Below are 20,772 nucleotides of genomic sequence, written 5' to 3' on the forward strand. Positions count from 1 at the left end.
GACGGAAATACGTCAGTGAAGTCTTGGTGGACCCCGGCATAAAACACTTTCGTGTTAAAATTAAAAAAAGACCTAGTTTATTCAGATATTTTTTTAACGTTAACAGAGCTTTTAAAAGTAAACTGTGGCATATATAGCATAAATCTCCTCATTCATCTGGATTACTCGGAGAGGCGGACATTACTTGATAAATTATTAAAATTCACGAATAATAATTAACCAATCTCAATCATAATTTTTTGAATCAATTATTTTAACGCAAATATCGCAATTTACGAATTGAGCGCAGTGAGATCACAAGGCACACCGACTTGGAAAGAATATTGAAACCAGCGTCCGTTTTTAGATAAGCGCCGTTAAACTCGCGGTACAAAGACACCGTTGCTTAATTTTTTCAGCCAAACGCCTTTCTTATGCATCCAAGCTCAAAAATATCCATCTGAATTACCAACGGATTTTGTTGCACAGTTTTGGAACGCATATCTCGAAACTGGTGTTATTCACAGAATTCGTTCCAAGAGCATGACTTGCCAACTCACCGGCGACAATTCGCAAATTGCAACATGGGCCGTAAAGTAATTAATCTAAAAGGTAATTAGCAACACTCTGGTAAGTAGTCTAATGTGCATTATTTTGATTTCTCGTGAAAAAAAATGTACGATTAGCTCAAAATGTCCTGTTCAAGGAGTAGAACTCTGCTACATGGCACAGGCGATTTTTAACACTTATGTTAATTATGAAACAAAGCACCATATATAGATTTAAACCAGAACACCAGGTCGTAAAAATTGATTCGTATTTTTACTACCATGTCACTCATAGGCAAGGCCCGGCTTTGAAAACTCCAACCAGATCAACCTGTAAATTTTACATTATTTCTTTTATCCGTACCCAGGAATTTTGGAGATTGCTGTTTCAGCAATATGTTGAACTTAACATATGTAACTTTGCAGCAACGGACCAGCGTAACCTCAATCGATAGCACTTTAAAAATTATATTTCAGATGATTGATCTAACTTAAAGGAGTTTTTCGTAGCTACTTTGAGAGAGTACTTCCTTCTAATAGCGTACGAATTTATGACACTTAGTCGACACATAGTGCTGCTTTATAGCGGTGTCTCGGTCCTAACCAAAACACTGCTATAAAACAATTTGGACTAAGTGTCGTAAATGGATATGTTATTAGAAAGAAGTGCCCTCTCGACGTTGCGCTTTGAAACTCGTTGAACCTTTGCCAATTTTTTTAAATATAATATTTTTTTTAAAATCTTGCTCATTCAGCTACGCTGGTGTATTGCGGTGAAGTTCAACAGATTGCCGAAGAGGCAATGTCCAAAATTCTTGAACATCGAAGGTTGTTGACGTGAAATTAACGGTGATTTGGCGCAGCCTTTTGCAACACTTGTTTTCATTTTGAGTTCTGCTCGCCCTTCGTCATTGAGTCACATGAGAGTGCGTTCCTGTTGCCTCCGGGTTGGACCATTGGCAGGGACGGATGATAAGAAAATCGGTGGAAGAAAAATTAAAAAGTACATCCCTTAGTTTGTTTTTCTAGAAGCCCACATTTAATTGTAGCACACCGTTTTTCAGCATTTTATAGCAAACATTTCATTGTAGCAACCCGGCCTAGCTATTTTGGACGTCAGGAGAGTTTCCTAGGGCTTTAGGGATTTAAAATGTCTAACCAAGGACACGTTTGCCCCCCTTACAATGGTGAAAATGCAGTTTGAATAAATTGTCTCAAATGCCCCTTTTGATTACTTTTCGAAAAAAAAACGTGCCTTAAGGCACTGCTTGGCAATGTGAACACATAAGTGAACGCAGCGACGTGTAATGGCAGAAGACACATGTCGGTTTGAATCCAAGTTTATAAAAAAATAAAAAAAGGTTTAGTTGCGTCCAAGCTTCAAAGGACTGTGAGCATGCATATGCTTGAACTTATTGTTTTTTACGTCGCGCTGAAGTGTGACATTGCATTTTGCATTATATTGTTTTTCGTTATTTTCCTTGTCTTTTAGCAGGTGTATATTTTAGATTACTATGTTGTAAATCATAAGCATCGCTCATAGCCTTTTAGCCCATATAGAAGCAAAATACAGTTGCAAGCAGCAAGCTGGGGTTCCGAACTTCTCTACCTGATCCCCCGGTTAACCCTACATAACCTTAATAATTTTCTTAGTTACAGTCAAAGTGTTTTGGCGTCATTTAGATCTTTAAAAAATGCGGGCAAAATACTGTTAAGCACGAAAGTGTGTCAGTTATACGAGGATAAATCGAAATCTAAAGACAATTTTCAAATGACATCTTTATTTCCACACACGAAGAACTGCAGATATCCCTTTTACACACACATATATCTCCTGCACGGCAGTGCACTTTTGGTATCGTGCAATCAGCTTCTGTATGTCATCCGCGAAGAAGGTGTTTGGTTGCTCACGAAGCCACGTCTGCGCCGCTAGCTGAACCTCGTCGTCCGACCTGCACCAACGAGCACCGCCTTCAAAGGACCGAAGATACGGTAATAAGATGGCACCAGATCAGGGCTGTACGGAGGATGGGGAACGCTTACCGCCGACCGTGCGTGTCCGCCGGTTTTACTACCTCCGACCAAAGAAAGCGCACCACGTCGCGCCGTTTCTCAGTGGTGCAATCGTGGAGGGGTGCGTCCGTATACGTGTGCAATTTTTGCTCCGCGACACTCGACTAAATGGGGCAGCGATAGATACTCCTACTTCCACATGACTCGAAATATACACGTGGTGACGTCAGACACACCTAGTCTTCGTTTATTCCCTCGAAAACACAAAACTTCCTTTAGTTTTTCGATTTTTTGTTTTATTCACCCTCGCATTTTGCCATAGTCGAAGTTCTTACTCATTTCTTTAGTCGGAAATTGCCATTTCCGTTACTTTGGTCAAGTCATTTTATTATTTATCCTACCTATGGTCACAATGATGCTGATTGAATGAGACGGAAATCATAATGCGCACAAATTTATTGGCAGTGTTAAAATGCAACTTTTTCTGTATGTCAACTGTACAACAAAAAGCATGCACAGCACGAGAGAAATGGGAGAGCAACCAGTGCGTCTATATACACAGGACAAGACCCACAGCCACGATAGAAGTATAGACAAGAAACCACGTGGAGACGCGAACAACAACGATGGACAAAACCACCACAACGGCGCCACAATGAATGACGTTAGTGCACGAACAAAAATGAGAACAGCGCCACCGAGTATCCCCTGAAGCAATGACTATATGCGTGTGCGCCTGCGTTGCGTGTTGTAGGAAAATAACCCAAGCATTACATCGCATGCGAGCGCTTCAGGCAGCAGTGAAGCTTCATGAAGTTCTCCAAAATAAGTCGCGAGTATACTGGTAAGCGTGTATTATTTTGAGGGAAAGCCAATGAATTTCGCATGTCCAGCCTACAGATTGTGGCCTGCATGTAATACTCGTGGCTATAATAGGTCATTTTCACTGGGACGCTGTCGGAGCGACCCTCAATTTGCACCGGAATATCACAACTCCTGGACCGAAAGTATACTTGCTGCACGAGTTTCGGTACATGCACACTAAGCGCAATCACGTTTCCCATATCCTTCAACAAAATGTCCCCGCAGTACTAAACATGGGTAAAGTTTATACGCTGAAGTACTTGATGACATAGGTATCTAAGGCATAAGCTCTTAGGTACTCATTCTTAGCTTTCGTACATGCATCTGCACTGTAACCAAGTTCTTTCTTTTTTCTTTAGTTTTTCTCAACTGGACTAGCTGCACCACGGTGACAACTATCTGAGGCACAAGCACAAGCCCAGTTTCTCACAAAGCAAAAAAAAAAAAAAAACCACCACATTCCACTCGGACTGTAAGCGCTGTTGATCTTTAGCGTCTTTCCCCGTGATATGTAGCGGCATGCAGTTGCTGCGTGAAGCGTTGCGCACCATATCCCGTTTGCGAAAATACTCGAAGCAACAGTACGACTCGCTGCAGCGCAGGACATTTACGAATTACATGGCGGTCTCGAACAAAAATAACATGCAACATTGGTGCTGGTAGCTGGCACGAAGTTGGATGCCTTCACAAACACTTATTTTTTGCTATTAGGTTGAGCCCAGCGTCGCTCAAGAATAGCGTAGGATAAAATGTTAGGGCTTCGAGCCCCTACTGCCTCCTTAGTGGCAATAACAAAATCCTCCCACTAAAAGCTATTCAGCGAGGTATTCAGCTTAGCAAGCTTGAGCACTGATGCCTATTTAGCTCTACGCGAGACAGAAAAGCAGAGCATCTATATAAACGCTATGAATGTTGTCCCTGTTAACGGTACGAATGCCCACAGTTGCTGCCATGCAACCCAGCGCTTCTGCTTCTCCACTCTAAGTGCCCAGGCGCTCTTGAGTTGCTGCCACCCCGACTGTAGCACGCATGAGCTGGTTCAACCTAACAGCAAAGATGTAACCCCCACGAAGGCATCCCGGCAGTACAAGGCACCGCAGCATGTACAAATGCATGCACTATCCCCGGCTCGTGGCATCAAGCACTCGGCGTTTGGCGATCGGCGGTTTGCGGATTCAAGCCTTGGCTTTGTAAGACGGAATCAACTGCGCCGCCCGCTGGACGTCGTTGTCGGTGAGGAATGGCGCCGTCTCAACCCCGATGTTGTCGTTCACGTAGAAGAAGTCGGGAGCGTTCTGGCACGGGACGGCCTCCTCTGCGAAGGCGCACGTCAGGCTCAGCTGGCTGAACACGGTCTGGTTGCCGCAGAGGAAGCTGTACTGCTGCACCTCGGTGTTTCCATCGGCGTGCGTGACCACGTTGCAGACGTGGAATATCTGGCAGTTGTTGTCGACATCGGCGAAGTAGCCGTTCTTGGCCGGGCACGTGAACGACGTTCGGAACCCACCAACGAGGAATTCGGCGCCGTCCGGCAGCTCATACGCCGCTCGCTTGGACTGCAAAGGAAAATATGTGGAAAGACACAAGGCGTGGTAAATAATCTCAATAAATAACCGGCTTATAACGGAATTTCTTTTCTAGCGTATTTCAATTGTGACAGCGTGTAGGAAATTTACTGTGAGTATTTGCCAGGGCGTGAGAAGCTGGTATACTATTGCTATTCTTCTTTTGAACTTTTCCCACTGCTTGTCAGTTTTTAGTTTCGTGAAATTTAGAAAAATTGCAGCTGCGATATTTGCAAAGCAAATTTTCCCACATGCGCTAACAGCAAATGCAATGCTGTGAGCAAAGGTTACATAACTGTTGGTACTACTGATAACATAATTAGTGGAAAGACAGCTACATGAGTTTTAAGGTGATGAGCTTTGTCAGTGGGTACTTCAGGCAATGGTTCGCAATGTCGCTACCAGTGTTATCGCACTCCTGGCCTGCAATTAGTGAAACAAAATTATTTAGTATTGTCAAGAAAAGATTTTACTTCCTTATAGTTTGCAATTTATCTTTAAAATAAAATAGGCTGATAACAATAAAGATTCAAAGATGCTTCAAAAACGCGTCTAAAATGCTATGTAAGCTGCACACATACTCTTAAAGAACCTAATGCTATCATAATTTCTTGCTACTATGAAGGTTTCCGAGCCACTTACCCTTGGCAAAGCGATGGCAGCTACGGCGACAGCGGCTAGAACTGACAGAAAATTTAATTAGTAAATTTAAATACGGTTACGCATGTGCAAAGGGTTAACTTGGAAATTTTGGAATATTTGAGCAGAAAACAAACACCATGCTAACGGTAGTGCAAGTGCTTTGCAGCAGTTGTAAACCACAGTGATAAGATAATATCGGCGCAATTCTTATCGCGGATATGAACACGTGGTGCAACTTCTGGTGTAAATTTGATAAATCTTCTCGACTGAGCCTGCATGGAGATCAAATCAATATTGGCGTTTGCTTACCGCTAGAAATTTCACCGTTTGTATGCTTTCTTTCTCTTGATACTCGCCATTTTAATTAAGAAGCATAAAAGAAATAAGGCTAATGACAGACGGGAAACTCGACAAGAATTTAAGGTTAGTGCCTACAATGGAGTCAAGGTACGGAACGTATTCTCAGGTTGCTTCAATACACTTAACAGAGCATGACTAGGCGTTCTCAAATTAGACATTTCCAACACCCACCCCCCTTTTGTGACGGCTTATGCTTTCATATATACCGCGTGTGTCGAATGACAAACGATAAGCCCGTTTCAGTTCCATCACATATTTCGGGAACCCCGCCGATATGAGGCTACATAGCACAAATGTATACTTACCAATGAAAGCCTTCATTTTTTTGATGCGAAAGGACGTGTGCTGAAAATAACACCAAACAAAAGTAGATTCAGAAAACGCATATCAGAAACATGTATTTCTCATGATCACACTAAATCTTTTAAAAATTTTCTGACGATCTAGTAAAGCGTTAAACAAAGGTGCGATAATCGGAGCGAGGGCAGCGAAGAACGTTCTTGCCTCCGGTGCTTGTACGCATAGGGATTCTGCGAGTAGTGAGTATGGCGATTCCGCAGTAGTGAGTACGCTGGGGATTCTGCGGGCGCGCTCCGGACACGTGAATGCGACTTTGACCGGTGTCGCCTGCGTCAAGTGATCACGTGACTGTTTGGCCAGCAGAGAAAGTCGGATTTTCCCCTCATGTGTGAACCCAGCTTAACCAGCAAGGGTGGCTAATTATTAGAAAATTAGGAAACTTTAAAACTGTTGCGGCAGTTAATAACGTCAAAATTGGTTCCAGGTCCCGATGTTAAACGTTCGGCAAAAAAAGCTATAGCTTTCGCTGGCCACGCGGTACAGTAGGTTATCGCTTTAGCTATGCAAAATTGTCAGAAGATAAGCCGTCATAACATTTTATCTGGCGCGTTCCATTAATTAAGATGCCTCTAACTGTCGCATCCATTATGAGGATGGCGTACAACTCCACTATCCTTTCGACTCACTCTGCAAATTGCCCAGGGATATATGCTCTTTTGGTACATCGAGACACCGTAGCCAGCGAGAGGACGCTCACAGCCCTGATCCGCGGTTCCAACCGAGTGCGGCGGAATGCCGGGCACAGCCCCACGACGGGAAGAGAGTCAAACACGGAGGCTACGTGTTGGACACTCGCCCGCACGTGGAGTGCCGCTTCCTGCGCAGGAGGTGCTGCACGTGAAATCCGCAGAGAAAGCGCGCAATTATGCCAGCAGGGTCTCGAAGTGGTCTGTCGATCGCGCGCGCTACCGGCGAGACACCGAAGGGGCACGCCCGTCAGGCCGAGACCGGCGCGGGCGCACTTGCGAGGCGTTATTCCGTGGCAGGCGAGGACCGGCGACTCACCGGAGCGGATGCAACGGCCCACGGCGAGATGTCAGTTCTAAGCGGGGACGGGCCGGGCCACGCTTTTATAAGCGCCGTGGCGCCAAGCAGAGCGGAATCGGGCACAACCAGCTTTCACTCGGAAGAAGAGCCGGGGAGAGGAGCTCGGTGGGCGCGGGAGAGGGGTACACTCTTGTTTCAGCCGCGCTCGGGTCTCGGCGCGGTTTATGTTTTGCTTGTAACTCGATTACGGAATAACGGAGCCCCGTCGTAGGTCCGAGAGAAAGGACGGCGATGAGCGGAGGTCATTCACGACCTGGCTGGCCGGCCGACCGGACCTCGGAAGGCCCGCTGACCTTCTGGTAACCCCGAGGAATCCGTGTCGTGGGAGGAGGGGGCCGGGCCGAAGAAAGTGCGCACGCACGTGCAGTTCCGATATATCTGCTCTGCGAGCCAGAAAAGAAAAGAAAAAAAAGAAAAGAATGTGGATTGGTCCTTCGATGAGCACCAAATTCACCGCGGGCTTCAGCTGGAGAGTCACCCTGCGGTCGCAACTGGCGTTGCCGAGCATGAATCCAGCCCAGTAAACAAGGCCGGCTACAGAACGCGGTGAATGCGTTCATTCCGAGCCTGCTATATGTTGCACTACGAGGAGGCCGCTGAGATATAGTCCCTTTCTTTCCAAGTAGTTGAGCATGGGAAAGCATCGCTGTGCACATGATGCCCTGCATGCGGAGACTCGCGCGCAATGCTTGAGGGTGAGCACACTGCGTATCATTTAAAACCTGGCTATGTCCTTTCGGTGTACATTTATTCACCACTTACGTATTTATTTTAATGATGATGAATGCTGATGAAAAGTCTTCCCACGTGTCTGTTATCTGCCCCACACTTCATGTGCAGAAAAAGGTACATATATTGAACATCAGTCCCAGTGAACGCGTGAAACGACGGAACGTCTCCCATGTCAGAAAGATTAATACAGACTATAGCTGGGTAAGGCGACTGCAGCTATCAGTGGCCCCAGGACAAATTTCAATTTAGTTACGCACATAACGGCTTTAACCAATATACAGTAACCCGTGCAGACGATACCAAATGGGAGCGTTTCCTGGCGCACTCGAGCGCCAGTGTTTTTCACATCAGAGCGACGGAAAGGTGCTGTTCACTGCATCAACCATTTCGTTCCATACAATTGTGTCACACAATTATACGAGAGTCAGATAACGGGGTGGGAGCTGGCGTCGAACACCGTGGCGGAGGCCACAATAAAATTCCGGTAGTCCTGTGGCATTGGAGTGATAACTGTAGTGGTAACTTCACTCAGACTAAATATAGTATAGACATCCTCTTCCTGGTTTCGCCGCCAGCAGTTCTGTTGTACACCGCCGCTGTCTGCAAGATCGTCATGCCAAGGGAGGTAAAATTCCTTATTTTACGGGCATTTTTTTTAAGGCTTTGTAGTGCAAAAATAATTTTATCGCCGCTTTTTACGGGGACCATGCCTTACAACGTCATTAGCCGCTAAGGCACCGAAAGCTTGATGAATAAGAACTGGCTTCAACTGCGATGGTAAAATAACCGGAGCCATGTAAGCACATCATAAGCGTCGTGGTGCCAACAGGGAGGCTTCGGCCCCGGCTAGTTTTCATTCGGGAAGAGACGACTAGCGATGAGCTATCATCCGACATGCGAATAATTCGTGTTTGATAAAAGAAAGAGTGGCACAGAAGAAACAAGATAACATGAGGTTATTATAACAAAACGGTGTCGCAGGGAATTCTTTCCATGTGCACTGCCAGAATAATTTTAGGGGATGACTTGGTAGTACCTACAACTGTCTACTTGCAAGCATAAAGGCATTCCCAAGTCGAGACGATCTACAAAACAGCTTGATATTAGAGCTGAGCCTCCGGTGTGTTTCTTGGTTTTGATAAAATCAAAATTTGCGATGAAGTTTGAAAGAGTGGCGGTCCAGCCAAAGGTTTGTAGGCAACGATGCTTACGTTTTCGTTTTAGTGACATTTGACTACAGGTTTAGAGCGCAGGATCTGTTACTTACTTCGTGTATGATCCGTTTTTGATGTTGCTCTTGAAGACGTTGTTAAACGCCAAGGCTATTAAGCGTTGGAGTTACCGTGTTCGTACCTCCCGCACTGCATGTCAATGTGGATTTGACGATATTGCTAAACAGAAGCAAGCCAGCGGTACAGCATGTGTCGCGACTACTCTCTCGTTGTCGCCGTCGCGGGTGCCCGAACAGAAGAAATTTCATGTGGGGATGAACTGCGCTGGACACTCGTCCACGACGCTCGCCGAGCGCCCTGGTTCTCGTGCCACTGCCACCGCCGAATCGTCAGCGCTCACGCGAAGACTGATGCGCTCGGAGTCGGCTTGTTATGACGCGCGGCGACGTGACAGAACGCTGTTTCGACAGCTTGAATTGCAAGGAGGCTCGATTGTGCCGGGACCATTTCAACAGGCGTCGCTTTCCAAGAACGCTTGCATATAATACGTGACAACCAGACGACGTCTATCCTCTTTTGCAGCCATTTTTCGTATCTCCATATTTTTGTCCAAAATGTTGTGCAATCAGTGAACAAGTTATGGTTCGTCTTCCACGCGAGATTTTTTTCTTGTCTGAAGACTCACTGCGATGTATACGGCGTTGGCAGCAGTTTTCTACGCAGTACTCAGTTGAGGAAAAGCTGACTATACTGCGTTGCGAAAAGAGGAAAGTGAGTTATCAGAAATTTAATACGCGTCTGTGTCGTGCTTGAGGTCATCAGATCAAATACATTCAGCTGCGTCAGCAACCCCTTGTGGCAGACCACGTTGTACGGGGAAAGCGAAATGGTAAGGCAACAAGGCAGGCAAGTTTCGCGTCAGGCCACTCCTACGTCTTTAAAAGGGTTCTTAAAAGAGCAAAGTTATACGTATTCCAGATTTGCACACTATTTTAATGGCGTATACATTTTACGACTTTCTATGAACTTCGGCAAGAGTCCAATGCGAAGTCCGCATATGCCTGGTCTAGTGATACATGAAAATGCAGTAATTCTTACTTGAATAAATTGTCTTAGTGAAAAAGAGGAAAAAAGGAAATATTTGCTCAACAAAATAATATGAGGCCACGTCGAATAGTAAATCAATAAAGTTGGTGGCACTGCGTGATTTCGACCCGGACTTTCCTCGTTGGAAGGAAAGTACTTCGATCAGTTTGCCAAAGTGGCGACATATTTCGTATTGAAAATAGTCGGCCTTTGTAATTCATAAGACACAATCCGAAGGTTTATATCTCACGAATTATGGCGCTGGTTGCAAGTAAAAGCTTTATGCGAAGAAGAAAAAGCACCCTCATGCATTATCACGAGATAACGTAGTAACCTTTCTTAGGCGATAATGAAGTAGGAGGGAGAAGCCCAATGCCGTGAACAATTCAATAGAAAGAAAGACACAAAACCAGCTGCGGCCGTTGCAACACCTAAAAGCCATCAGCTTTATTGTGACAACGTCGTAGTCACTCGCTTATGCAAACCCAAGTGCCTGTCGACGGCAAGGCGACACCAGGCGCTTGACTTAGACTGCACTTCGTCTTCGCGCATTACACAGCCCGACTGACTACGGTGGAGCCTCTCCAACAGTGAGTCGGGTAGACAACTAATCAAACAACTACATTAGACGCATTATTGATAATTTAGCAGATTTCGTGCTAAATTTGACTTTCGAGCTTGTTTAGCATGAAGAAGTTTGGGTGTGTGCAAACAGCCTTTTTCTTTCTTTTTATTTTTGAAGTACATCCGGAATGAAAAATTTTTGGTACTGAACCTTATGGTAATTACAAAAATATCTCGAAGGATTAGAGTGGACTTAAATGGTTTTTTTTTTCTTTTTTCATTTTTTTTTTTCAGAACTCTGGGCTAGGGAAGAAAGCCAGCACTAATTTTCCAGGTACTTCAACGTATTTTTCTTTTAATAGAGATGTTATGAGGAGTTAGCTGGTCGCAATTTTCCTTCGCACTTTGTTTCTTCAAGCGTAGATATTTTTATTGCAAAGACGTTAAACAAGCACTTCCCTACACCCGCAAATGACATAATGTTATACATCATAGAGTTTCTTTTCCAGTGCTTGCGGCATTGCTGTCATAATGCTTATCTAGTGATATTTCAATAGTGCTTTTATGTATTTAACCCTATTTTAGTTGAATAATGACTCTGCACATTATTAATGAATGAAAAGTATACTCTAGAGGTTTTTAAATGTTAACAAAATAATCTAGAGAAAAAAAATGTGACCTACAGGTTGAACATACGTGAGCGTGCATACCGTGAAGCCACTTGTGTGTATCAACATAGCCATCATTTATTCACAACTGCCCCGCAATGTACTCATTCGTGCCATTGTTGATCTGTTCTGCATTTTTTTTTTGTATGTAAGCACCTGCGCCCCGTGAAAAATTATCCTCCGTAAGAGCCGTTTGGAGATTTACCATCGGCGCGCCGATCATATCGTCATTAATTCCGTTTGCTATGATGAGTTGCGGAAAACTGAACGCCTGCAATGAACCACATTGATGATCGTTGTTTCAGTATAGAAATATTTCTTGATCCATAGAGTAAATCATCAATAAAGCGATCTGCTCTAACAGTCTTAATAACCTTTTTTAATGGCAGTGATATTGTATTGCATCTATATAATAACACTTGGCATGCATCATATTGTGTGCGTGCTTTAATTATTCATTTTGCAATAATATAATAAATTGATGATTGAAATGTGTTCAATTGAACAAACTGCAGAACGTGATGTTTTCTTGGTCTTTGTTTTATTGTTATTTTGCAATATTCAGCGTTTTAGAAGTGTGCTGTACTTGCCTGAACGTTTTTCATATCGCCTCATGTTATCATTGTTTGATCATTGAATAATTTATTGTTTGGGGAGGAATCAAGTACGCAATAACTGCCAGCATTTCCTGTTTCATCTAAATAAATCACTCCCACCGTCCCATTAGTAAAGGCCCGTACGTATGTTCATGCTCATTTCCGCCTCTGCACGCTGCAATGCTATACCATTTGTTGATTACGGTTTTCATCGCAAAACTGAACCAGTCGCTTGGGTTTCAACAGATTCCCGTTACATTAAGCCAAATTGTCATGGTCGCGGTCAGCCGTTCCATTAAGAAGACGATACGAGGAATACGTCTCGTTAACGCTCGGGCGTCGTTCATTTATGCCCTCAGCAGGAAATGCTGTGAGTTGCTGTGCAGAGTTAGAGAAAGGCGTGGGAAGGTACTCCTGCATTGCTGAATGCACAGCCCCCACTCACGCAAAAGAAAAATAAAATACCTCAGTAGTAACCCACGTACCATGGGTCCAAGGCCGGTGACTCAAGAACAAATAATGAAGCCACTACCGAAAGCAGCACCGCAGGAGCGTGCGCCAAGCCCGCTAAATGTTTCATAAAATGACATGGTATCGAACCGATATTACCTCTGTACATATTTAGATACATCTATCAGCAGAATGTAGGCCTAGGGCTTTATTTTTTTAATTTTTTTTATTTGTATCATGTCCGTTATCCCCCCATAGGGCTGTCCGTTGAAACTGAACGTGCAAAGGAGTATCCGACGTTTTCCGAAGGATGCCAGTTTCTCCTGCCGCGTACACATTTTGTGAACTCAAGTCAGATGCGCTGGTACATTACGGCGAGTACACATTCTCGCGGGGGCAAAACGATAATAACGCGTGTCGTGCGGCATTTGGCCAGTGTGTCTCCAGCTCCGCGCCGCGCACGTAAGCTCGTCTATTATATATAGGTCGTCTGCCGTCCCATGTTTTCATTTGAGTCCGTGTTGCTCTTGCGCTGCAAAACGTTTCCTATTTGATGCCATTTTCTCTTCTGCTGCCTTTCTCTCGTGCAGCTCGAGACAGTTCCGAACAGCAAGAGCCAGCGTTCGTCGATAAGGAAAGTGTTACGTAAGACGGCGTCCGCGCCGCAGGACGAAGAAAGTGGGCGTCAGGGCAGACCGCCGGTGGATGCCGAGGCCCGCGCGGCGCTCGGCAGAGGCGGAGGAGGCGACCGCGCTATCAGCGGGATGAGACGCCGCGGCAATCTTGCTCGGCCCGCCGAGCACGACGGTGGCGTCGGCGCCGCCACGGCAAGGGCACATCGCGGCCCGCTCGGATAATTGGAAACTTTCTCGATGCTCGCGAACGGAACGCGATGAGCTAGCGTGGGATAACGCCGCTACCTCTTCTCAATAAGGCGCCGGGTCGCTCTGGCGCGCATTCAACGGCATGCCGAGATAAGCGATGACCGCGAGCGTGCGGGGCACTCCTGGCACGCAGAGTCGCCCGCCATGTTTCTCTCGCTCTCAGCTGCTGCTGCACGTTTGTTTTCGATTCTTTTCGTTCCTGGCCTACTATCTACGTGCTTAGCACTCACAGCGGAAGCATTCCGATTAGGTTTGCCTTTGTTTTTTTTTTAGTTTTTTTTTAGCGGAATCATGACACGGCAGAACGCACTGCTAAAAACAGGGTCCTCTAATTTTTTGGCTGATGGAGGGGGGAGGGGGGAGAAGGGCTGTCAATAAAATGATTAGTTGAAGTATACAGTAAAGTCCACACACAACATGTATGCATGTAGAAAATCAATCTAACCTAGCAAACATTAAGTGCACGCTTTTACGGTTGACTCACTGCCTTGACGAGTAGAGTTTTCAAAAAATAAATATAAGGCCTGCTTACTACCATTTTGAGGATGAGTGTTCGTATTGCCGAATTGAGTACAGTGGTCAATGAAGGCTGTCTAAAGTCCATAATGAGCGCGAACTTTGAGATATTCGTCTAGAACGTATCCACGGTTTGCTGAGCTTGTTTCAGTACTTTTTATGTTACTCATTATATTAATATTCTTTTTCTTATGAAGCAAGCACTCAGGTAACGTGCGACCTCATTTCATTTCAGATAACTCAGGAACACAATTTGGCAGTTGTATTTTGCTTTCCTGCGTGACAGCAACGCCGAAGCGCAGAACGCAATTCCTTCATGATTCTGGCGCGCATGTAGAAACAAAACGTGTTCAAAAAAAAAAAAAAAATGTTGACATAAACACTTTGCACGGACCGGCTGCGTAGACATGATATTGGTTTATCTGATTAAATGCTGCCATATACTTTCATGAAAGGCAGCAATGATATTTATCTTCCTTGGTGAAAGAAGTTTTCCTCTGTAAGATTGTGAATGGCTTTTTTTATTAAGGAAATTTAACATTATGGTGATACCATTCAAAATAAAGCCTACGATCAACAAATAGGTTTAACACTAAAGTATACCTTACAGGAACTGGTGCAGTAGATGTGTAGTTAGTCGAGCTATAACGAGATGCTTCGAGAAGTCTTATCTGCGGTCAACTGCAGTGAGTGGGCGAATATCAGCACAGAATCAACATAAAAATGAAAACAAATGATTTATATTGCTGTGCAGAAATGACAAAGCAGAAATGTTGCCTATATACGTTTGCCGCGTGTCCCAGCTCATGTGCTGGGACACGCGAAGCTAATTTAAAAAAGAACACACACGCACACACGCACACACACGCACACGCACACGCACACGCACACGCACACGCACACGCACGCACGCACGCACGCGCGCACGCACGCACGCACGCGCGCGCGCGCGGTGGGAAATTACTGTGTTCGGTCATCAGAGCTCTGGCGACTCATCGCCGTAGGTTTTAAAATTGTATCGTGCACCGTTCTTTTTTATTATAAAATTTTCTTAGAATTTTTTTTGTTCTTGCTATTTTTTAACAGCTTGGCTAACGTTAGCTGCGGCACCATATATATAGGTACGTATTATTGGTTACATCGCCCGAAGAACACCACTCCCCCCCCCCCCCCTTTTTTTTTTCCTCTGAACCCCATTGAAACCTCGCACCAACTACAAAGGTGGTTCAGTGGTGAAGGCGTTCTGCCATTGTGCCCTTGGTCATAAGTTCCAATTCCGGTGGCGGCGGTGCCCATATTTCGATGGGAGCTGTATTCGGCAAACGTTTTTCTTGGACAAACTCGCTTTTATGCACAGGGACAGGACTGGACGGTGCATACAGCACACGGAGTAATCTGGGGTGTGTGCTCAGTCCAGTCCTGCTCCTGTGCATAAGAGCGTATTTTCCCAAGATAATGTTCAATCAACTGGCCCCATATGTAGCTCTACTTGCGAAAACGCTTGTGCGCCACACACAGAATACACGGTAATTAGATCACTGGTGGTCAAAATATAGCCCGAGTTTTCCATTGAGGCGTCTCTCATAGCCTATGTGTCTTTGGGACGTTACACCCCAGCAAGCGTAATAATCATCACCAAAACTCACACTGAACAGTAAAATTTACTACGATCTCTCCCAGCCCAATACATTATATCTGATCATATTCGGTAAGTGGGTCTCGATACGATTTCCCAATTTTTACGTTTGACTCGCCATAAGCACCGAGGAGTGTGACTGGATTGGTAGTTTCTTCCTTTGGGAAAGCTTTAATACGGACAATTAAAGCTTATAATTCCACCTCCTCCTACCCAGTGTAGGGTAGCAGACTGAATTTTTTGTTCTGGTTAACCTCCCTGCTTGTAATCTTTATTTTGTCTCTCTTTCTTTCCCTCTCACTGTCGGCACAGTTCTGTCAAATTTTGCCGAGCTGGTCCATCCGTAGCTACTCTAGTTACTTTCCTGGTCTTTATTTTTTTCCCTTTATTATCGCACCCGATGAGCAGCTAGTTAACCTCTGCTCCGGCAGTTTTGTAGTTGTTGCTATCACTAAATGAAGCGAATGAGAGCATTGTGTAGCGTTTCACGTGACTTTCATTCACCTCCGAATATCATGCGGTCATCTCACTTGGTCATCAGTGACGGCTGACACAACGAGTTTGATGCGGTCTGTGGTGAAACCCAAGTCGTTTGGCCGTTTGAGTAATGGTTGGACAATTATTGCGCTGTATTTTTTCCTTTGTTCTCCTAAGCAACGTTTACCGAGTTTATTGCGCTTTATGTATATGTTATTTCTTGAGTAATGTGTATTTACTACTGTACTCTTTCTCGTTGACAGAGCAGCCAAGCAAATTAGAAGACACGAGATGCGTTGTTTAAGTAGCTGCTCTATGTATACGCTTTCTGTACAATTTCCAAGTTGCTTATTCACACAGGACTCCATGCTCAAGCATTACTCGTTGCTTTATTGTAGTTTTAAAAGGACAAAGTAATAAATTAAGACACATTTCGGACGTTCCATAACGCACCTCTATTAATCGCCTCGCGCTTCGTGTGACGGCTGCAGCCAGCACGTATTACTTCAGCATTGGTTGTTTAACGCTACTGTTTTAAAAGCATTCTTCCATTCCCTAAGAGATTCTCCGCAAAAGCACCCTAGCGAACGTAATAATTTAAAAAATTGATCATAAGATTAATAAATTTTCCGTCGGTGCCTGAGTTGATGCGCCTTCGAATTTGCCCGAAGAAATAAATATAAAGAAAGAAGGATCCCCGTGTTTATGGCCCAGCAACGCACGCCAATAGAGGGTGTCATTCGATAGCTTGAACGACGGCGCCCGACAGCAGCGGCCGCTTTGGCGGCGCGCATACACGCACAGCCCTTGACGCTGTCACCGACGCGGTCCTTGGACGGCTGAACGTCACGAGGCCTGCCGTGCAGCTCGTTCGACAGGGCCAGCAGCGCCCATCCTAGCGGTCAGTGCAGGCGTAAGCCGCGCGCTGGGCCGCGGAGTCTCCTCCTTGTCTCCCCAGCAAACAGGTACCCCACATCAACTGACCTCAGCCCGACGAAAAATCGCGGTTGCGTAGAAGTAGGCAACGCACGAACGCTGCTCCCTCCAGATATGAGATAGTATTAGGTTAGGCGACGCAAGTCGTCTATGTTCCTTGCAGCCCTCAGACAACTCTGAGTGCCCTGCTGACAGATTAGGTAGCGCCATATTGGTTGCACAGAAGCGCCCCATGTAGTAACAGACGCATCACCCGTCATCGTTGTGACAAATGCGCTGGGATTGCTCCCGCGGCAGCGCGCCAGTTGGCGCTGAGCGTAGTGAATGGAGCAGGGGCGACTGACCACGGCACGGCGAGAAAGCGCACCGCGGAGGCACCGATGGGCACACTGCGAATCGCTCTCCCCTCGACAATCGTCTCTCCGTGGGAGCAGGCGATGACCGCTTATGGTGAAGTTCCTACACATGCGGACAGCCACAGTGCCCTGAGGGGTATTTCTGCGCACTCCTGCCGCGGACACATGGTGCGAATGTGACCACGGGGGTTCATTAATTCAACCCCTGAACTGTGGCGCCTGCTCTTTCTTTCCGTCTTTTTCTTTCTTTTTTCTTTCTTTCTTTCTCTTTCTTTATTGACTGCGCCAATCTTGTCACAATAACTAACCTTCAACGAAAATGATACCAGTGATGGCCAGAGCGAACAAGGGGAAGCACTTATTACATTTGTAGACACCGCTTGGCCTTTCACTTTCTTCCAAACACTTCCACAAAACCTCACTACACGAACGTTAGTGCAAGCTGTGCACCAAATTTAACAACGTGATGAATCTTAATTTTATGCAAATCTGAAATCGTGGATATGTAATGTATATGTCTTCTTCTGAACAGTGGCGCTCAGGTGAAGCGGTGCCAGCACGCGCTCACCGCCAGGCTAACACGGCGTGAAGCAACAGCGCTAATACTGTCACCAATCAGTGTGTGCTCAAGGGCAACCACTTACGAACGGGAATTATCATCGATGCTATTGAAACAAAAGAAGAAACCAGGAACAACGAATGAAATGTGGCGTATATTTTCGAACGATGTCACTCTTGGCAATTCTATAATGCCCCTGGCGTACACCCTGCAGCTGTACTCCAGTAATCACGTATTCTGGCGCCCACTTACAACGGCGTACTTCCGCGACTCGACACATGCGTGGCCTGCGCCACATGGAGAGTTCCATGGGAAATAGCGTGCTCTCCCTCAGCTTGGGGTCCAAACAATGGGACCAGTTCTGGGTGAAATGTAGAGTCTGGCTCCCCTTCGACTCTCTAGCCACTCTTCGTAAATGATCCACACATGCAAATGGCAGCGATAGCCCCCTAAGAGGTGATAGTAAGTGCTGAATGACATCGGACTCAACATTTAAGCTTTTCATGAAAAATTTGAAAGTGCCGTCAGAACGACCTTAATATTTCAGGCTATTCATATTGAGCCCGATGCCTTTCCCTTCCTAGCGTATACAACTCTTTCCTTCTTTCAGTCTGCAGCAAAGAAAGTAATGAAGCTCGCAAAAAGAAACATTTTAAGACAAGCGCTTGAAAGATCGAGTTTAACCCGGTCTGCGCAGGGACGGTAGGTGCACGCGTTGCCAAATAGGCAGGCCAAATACGACACGAAGATAGCTGCGAAACGGACGTGAAAACGGCGCCTGTCACCAGGCTGACGCATCGACCCCACAGTACCGAGCTCCACTTCCCGCTGCTCCCAACCTAGTTGTTGAAACGAGGGCGATTGCTCACGTCATTCACAAACCATATGTATGTTGAACTTTGTTCCCCTTCAGAGAACAACGAATTAAGCGTTGCGCAAACATTTTAAAGAGGTATTCACTCCTTTCAGAGGGACATTTAAACGGGGACGACAGCGACGGTGCAGGTCTGCTTAACAGGAACTGCGCGGAGGGAAAGAAATAGACTGTGGTGACCTATGCGCAGGAAACATTTTCTAAGTTTTAGTTTAAGGTAATTTCATCGGTAATAACATTACAGCGCATCTAAACCTCTATACAAATTAATTGAAACGTTCACTTGTAAAGACGCAAGAAGGATGTTGAAAAAACTTTTTTTTTGCCCTGTTTAAATGCATACGGAGCTGTAATTGCCTCGTTAAGAATCTCAATATAAAGATGACGTTTCCCTGTTTCTTCTCTATGAAATTAAATCAAAGCAATGCAATTCTTTTATGGCGATTGTACTTTTCTGTACAGCTGCGACCTTCGGTTTTGTAGGCAGGACAAAAACAAGAAAGACAACAGTAGTAATGTCTTGCGTTGCTTCCTGCGTACTAGTCCCAACGCTGTGGGACAAACAAAACCCACAAACTCGCCCGACAGTCTTACGAAGAAAGAAATACTCTAAACTCCCCGCGAATACTAAGCAAAACTGCAGCGAGTTGCTAAGCTCTGCTCTGCAAAGTTTTCGTTACTTGCCGAGACCGGCAACTATGCGAACGCGCGACATATTCGTGCGCTCGCATTTCGTTCGTGAGCCGTGATTTCGTCCAGTGTGGCGCTCAGCGGAGGAATCTAGCGAGAGACGGATTACAATTTCCGCATGTGCTACGCTTGGCACGTGCGGACACGCAGTGCCGAAGTCTTTCCTGGAAGACGCATGACAGTCCGGATTTCGACGCTTTCGGAAGCATGCGCCCAGACGCGTTGTAGGGAAAGCGCTTTGCAGCCGGTCCGCACGCTTACGGGCAGACGACACGATGATGGCGTCACGCCAACGGGTGGCGGACGTAGCGTGGCTGACAGCCAAGTGGCGCCCGCTCATAAGCATCCCAGGCGGAATTCAGGTGCTCGCTCTTCGCCCTCTGGTTAACTACACTGATTAATGAACGCTTATGCTGCTTTTATTGCCTGCATTGTAAGCGCTTGCGCGCGTTATGATGAGCAACACGCGAAATGTCAGCGACTTCAGCGCTGTACGGCGAGCATCTTTTAAAGGTGTACTTTGTGCGGTATTTGACCGATGACTACCACAATTTAGTGCAAAACTGATGAGTCTTTCTGGATATTGCAAAGCCGTATACCGGGTGTTTCAGCGAACACTTTCAAACATTGTTAAAGGTTCGCTAAAATTCTAATTCATGAGCTGGTCTGCTCGAAGAGGCGAACATTAATTACTTGCAGAAAAAATTAAAATGCATAATCGACTAGTTAACAAGAATTCACTAATTACGTTTTTAACTAATTACCTTGTGGCCCATATTGCAATTCGCAAATTCTAGCCGTGGAGTTCGCAAGGCGGATTCACTTGGAACGAATCCTCAGTTAACAACTTAATTTGTGAATTCTGTCAAGTAGTCGCTTACACATTTCAATTTTTTGTGAAGTAATGTCTGCCTCTGAGTAGACCAGCTCATGAACTAGAATTGTGGTATCTGACACAGGCAACTTTAAAATTTTTTTTGAAAGTGTTAGCTGAAACACCCTGTATATTCCTTCAGACCCGCGCTTTCTGAAATCCCCACTATACGTAGAGTTCAGTTGAGTTCAGTTCAGTGTTATTTCATTAAAGGCCCCAATTTCAGGGGGTGTTACATAAGGGATTGGATTACACGGAGCTATGTGTACTGCCTGGATATACAGTATAACGCGGTGCGACAGGCAGTATCAAACTCGCGCGTGT

At 45.5% G+C, this 20,772-nt stretch overlaps 1 protein-coding gene across 1 annotated transcript; it reads right to left on the minus strand.

Annotated features, from left to right (window-relative positions):
* Window positions 1-2,328: 2,328 nt before the first annotated feature.
* Window positions 2,329-7,389, minus strand: LOC119434156 (uncharacterized). Its single transcript, XM_037701483.2, has 4 exons — window positions 7,337-7,389; window positions 6,277-6,316; window positions 5,612-5,652; window positions 2,329-4,960 (listed from the first exon to the last, which is right to left on the minus strand). The coding sequence occupies exons 2-4, from the start codon at window positions 6,290-6,292 to the stop codon at window positions 4,580-4,582; spliced, it is 438 nt and encodes a 145-aa protein (XP_037557411.1). The 5' UTR covers window positions 6,293-6,316; window positions 7,337-7,389; the 3' UTR covers window positions 2,329-4,579.
* Between the last annotated feature and the right edge of the window lie 13,383 nt (window positions 7,390-20,772).

The sequence above is a fragment of the Dermacentor silvarum genome, chromosome 1 (assembly GCF_013339745.2).
Source record: "Dermacentor silvarum isolate Dsil-2018 chromosome 1, BIME_Dsil_1.4, whole genome shotgun sequence".
Classification (NCBI taxonomy): Eukaryota; Metazoa; Arthropoda; class Arachnida; order Ixodida; family Ixodidae; genus Dermacentor; species Dermacentor silvarum.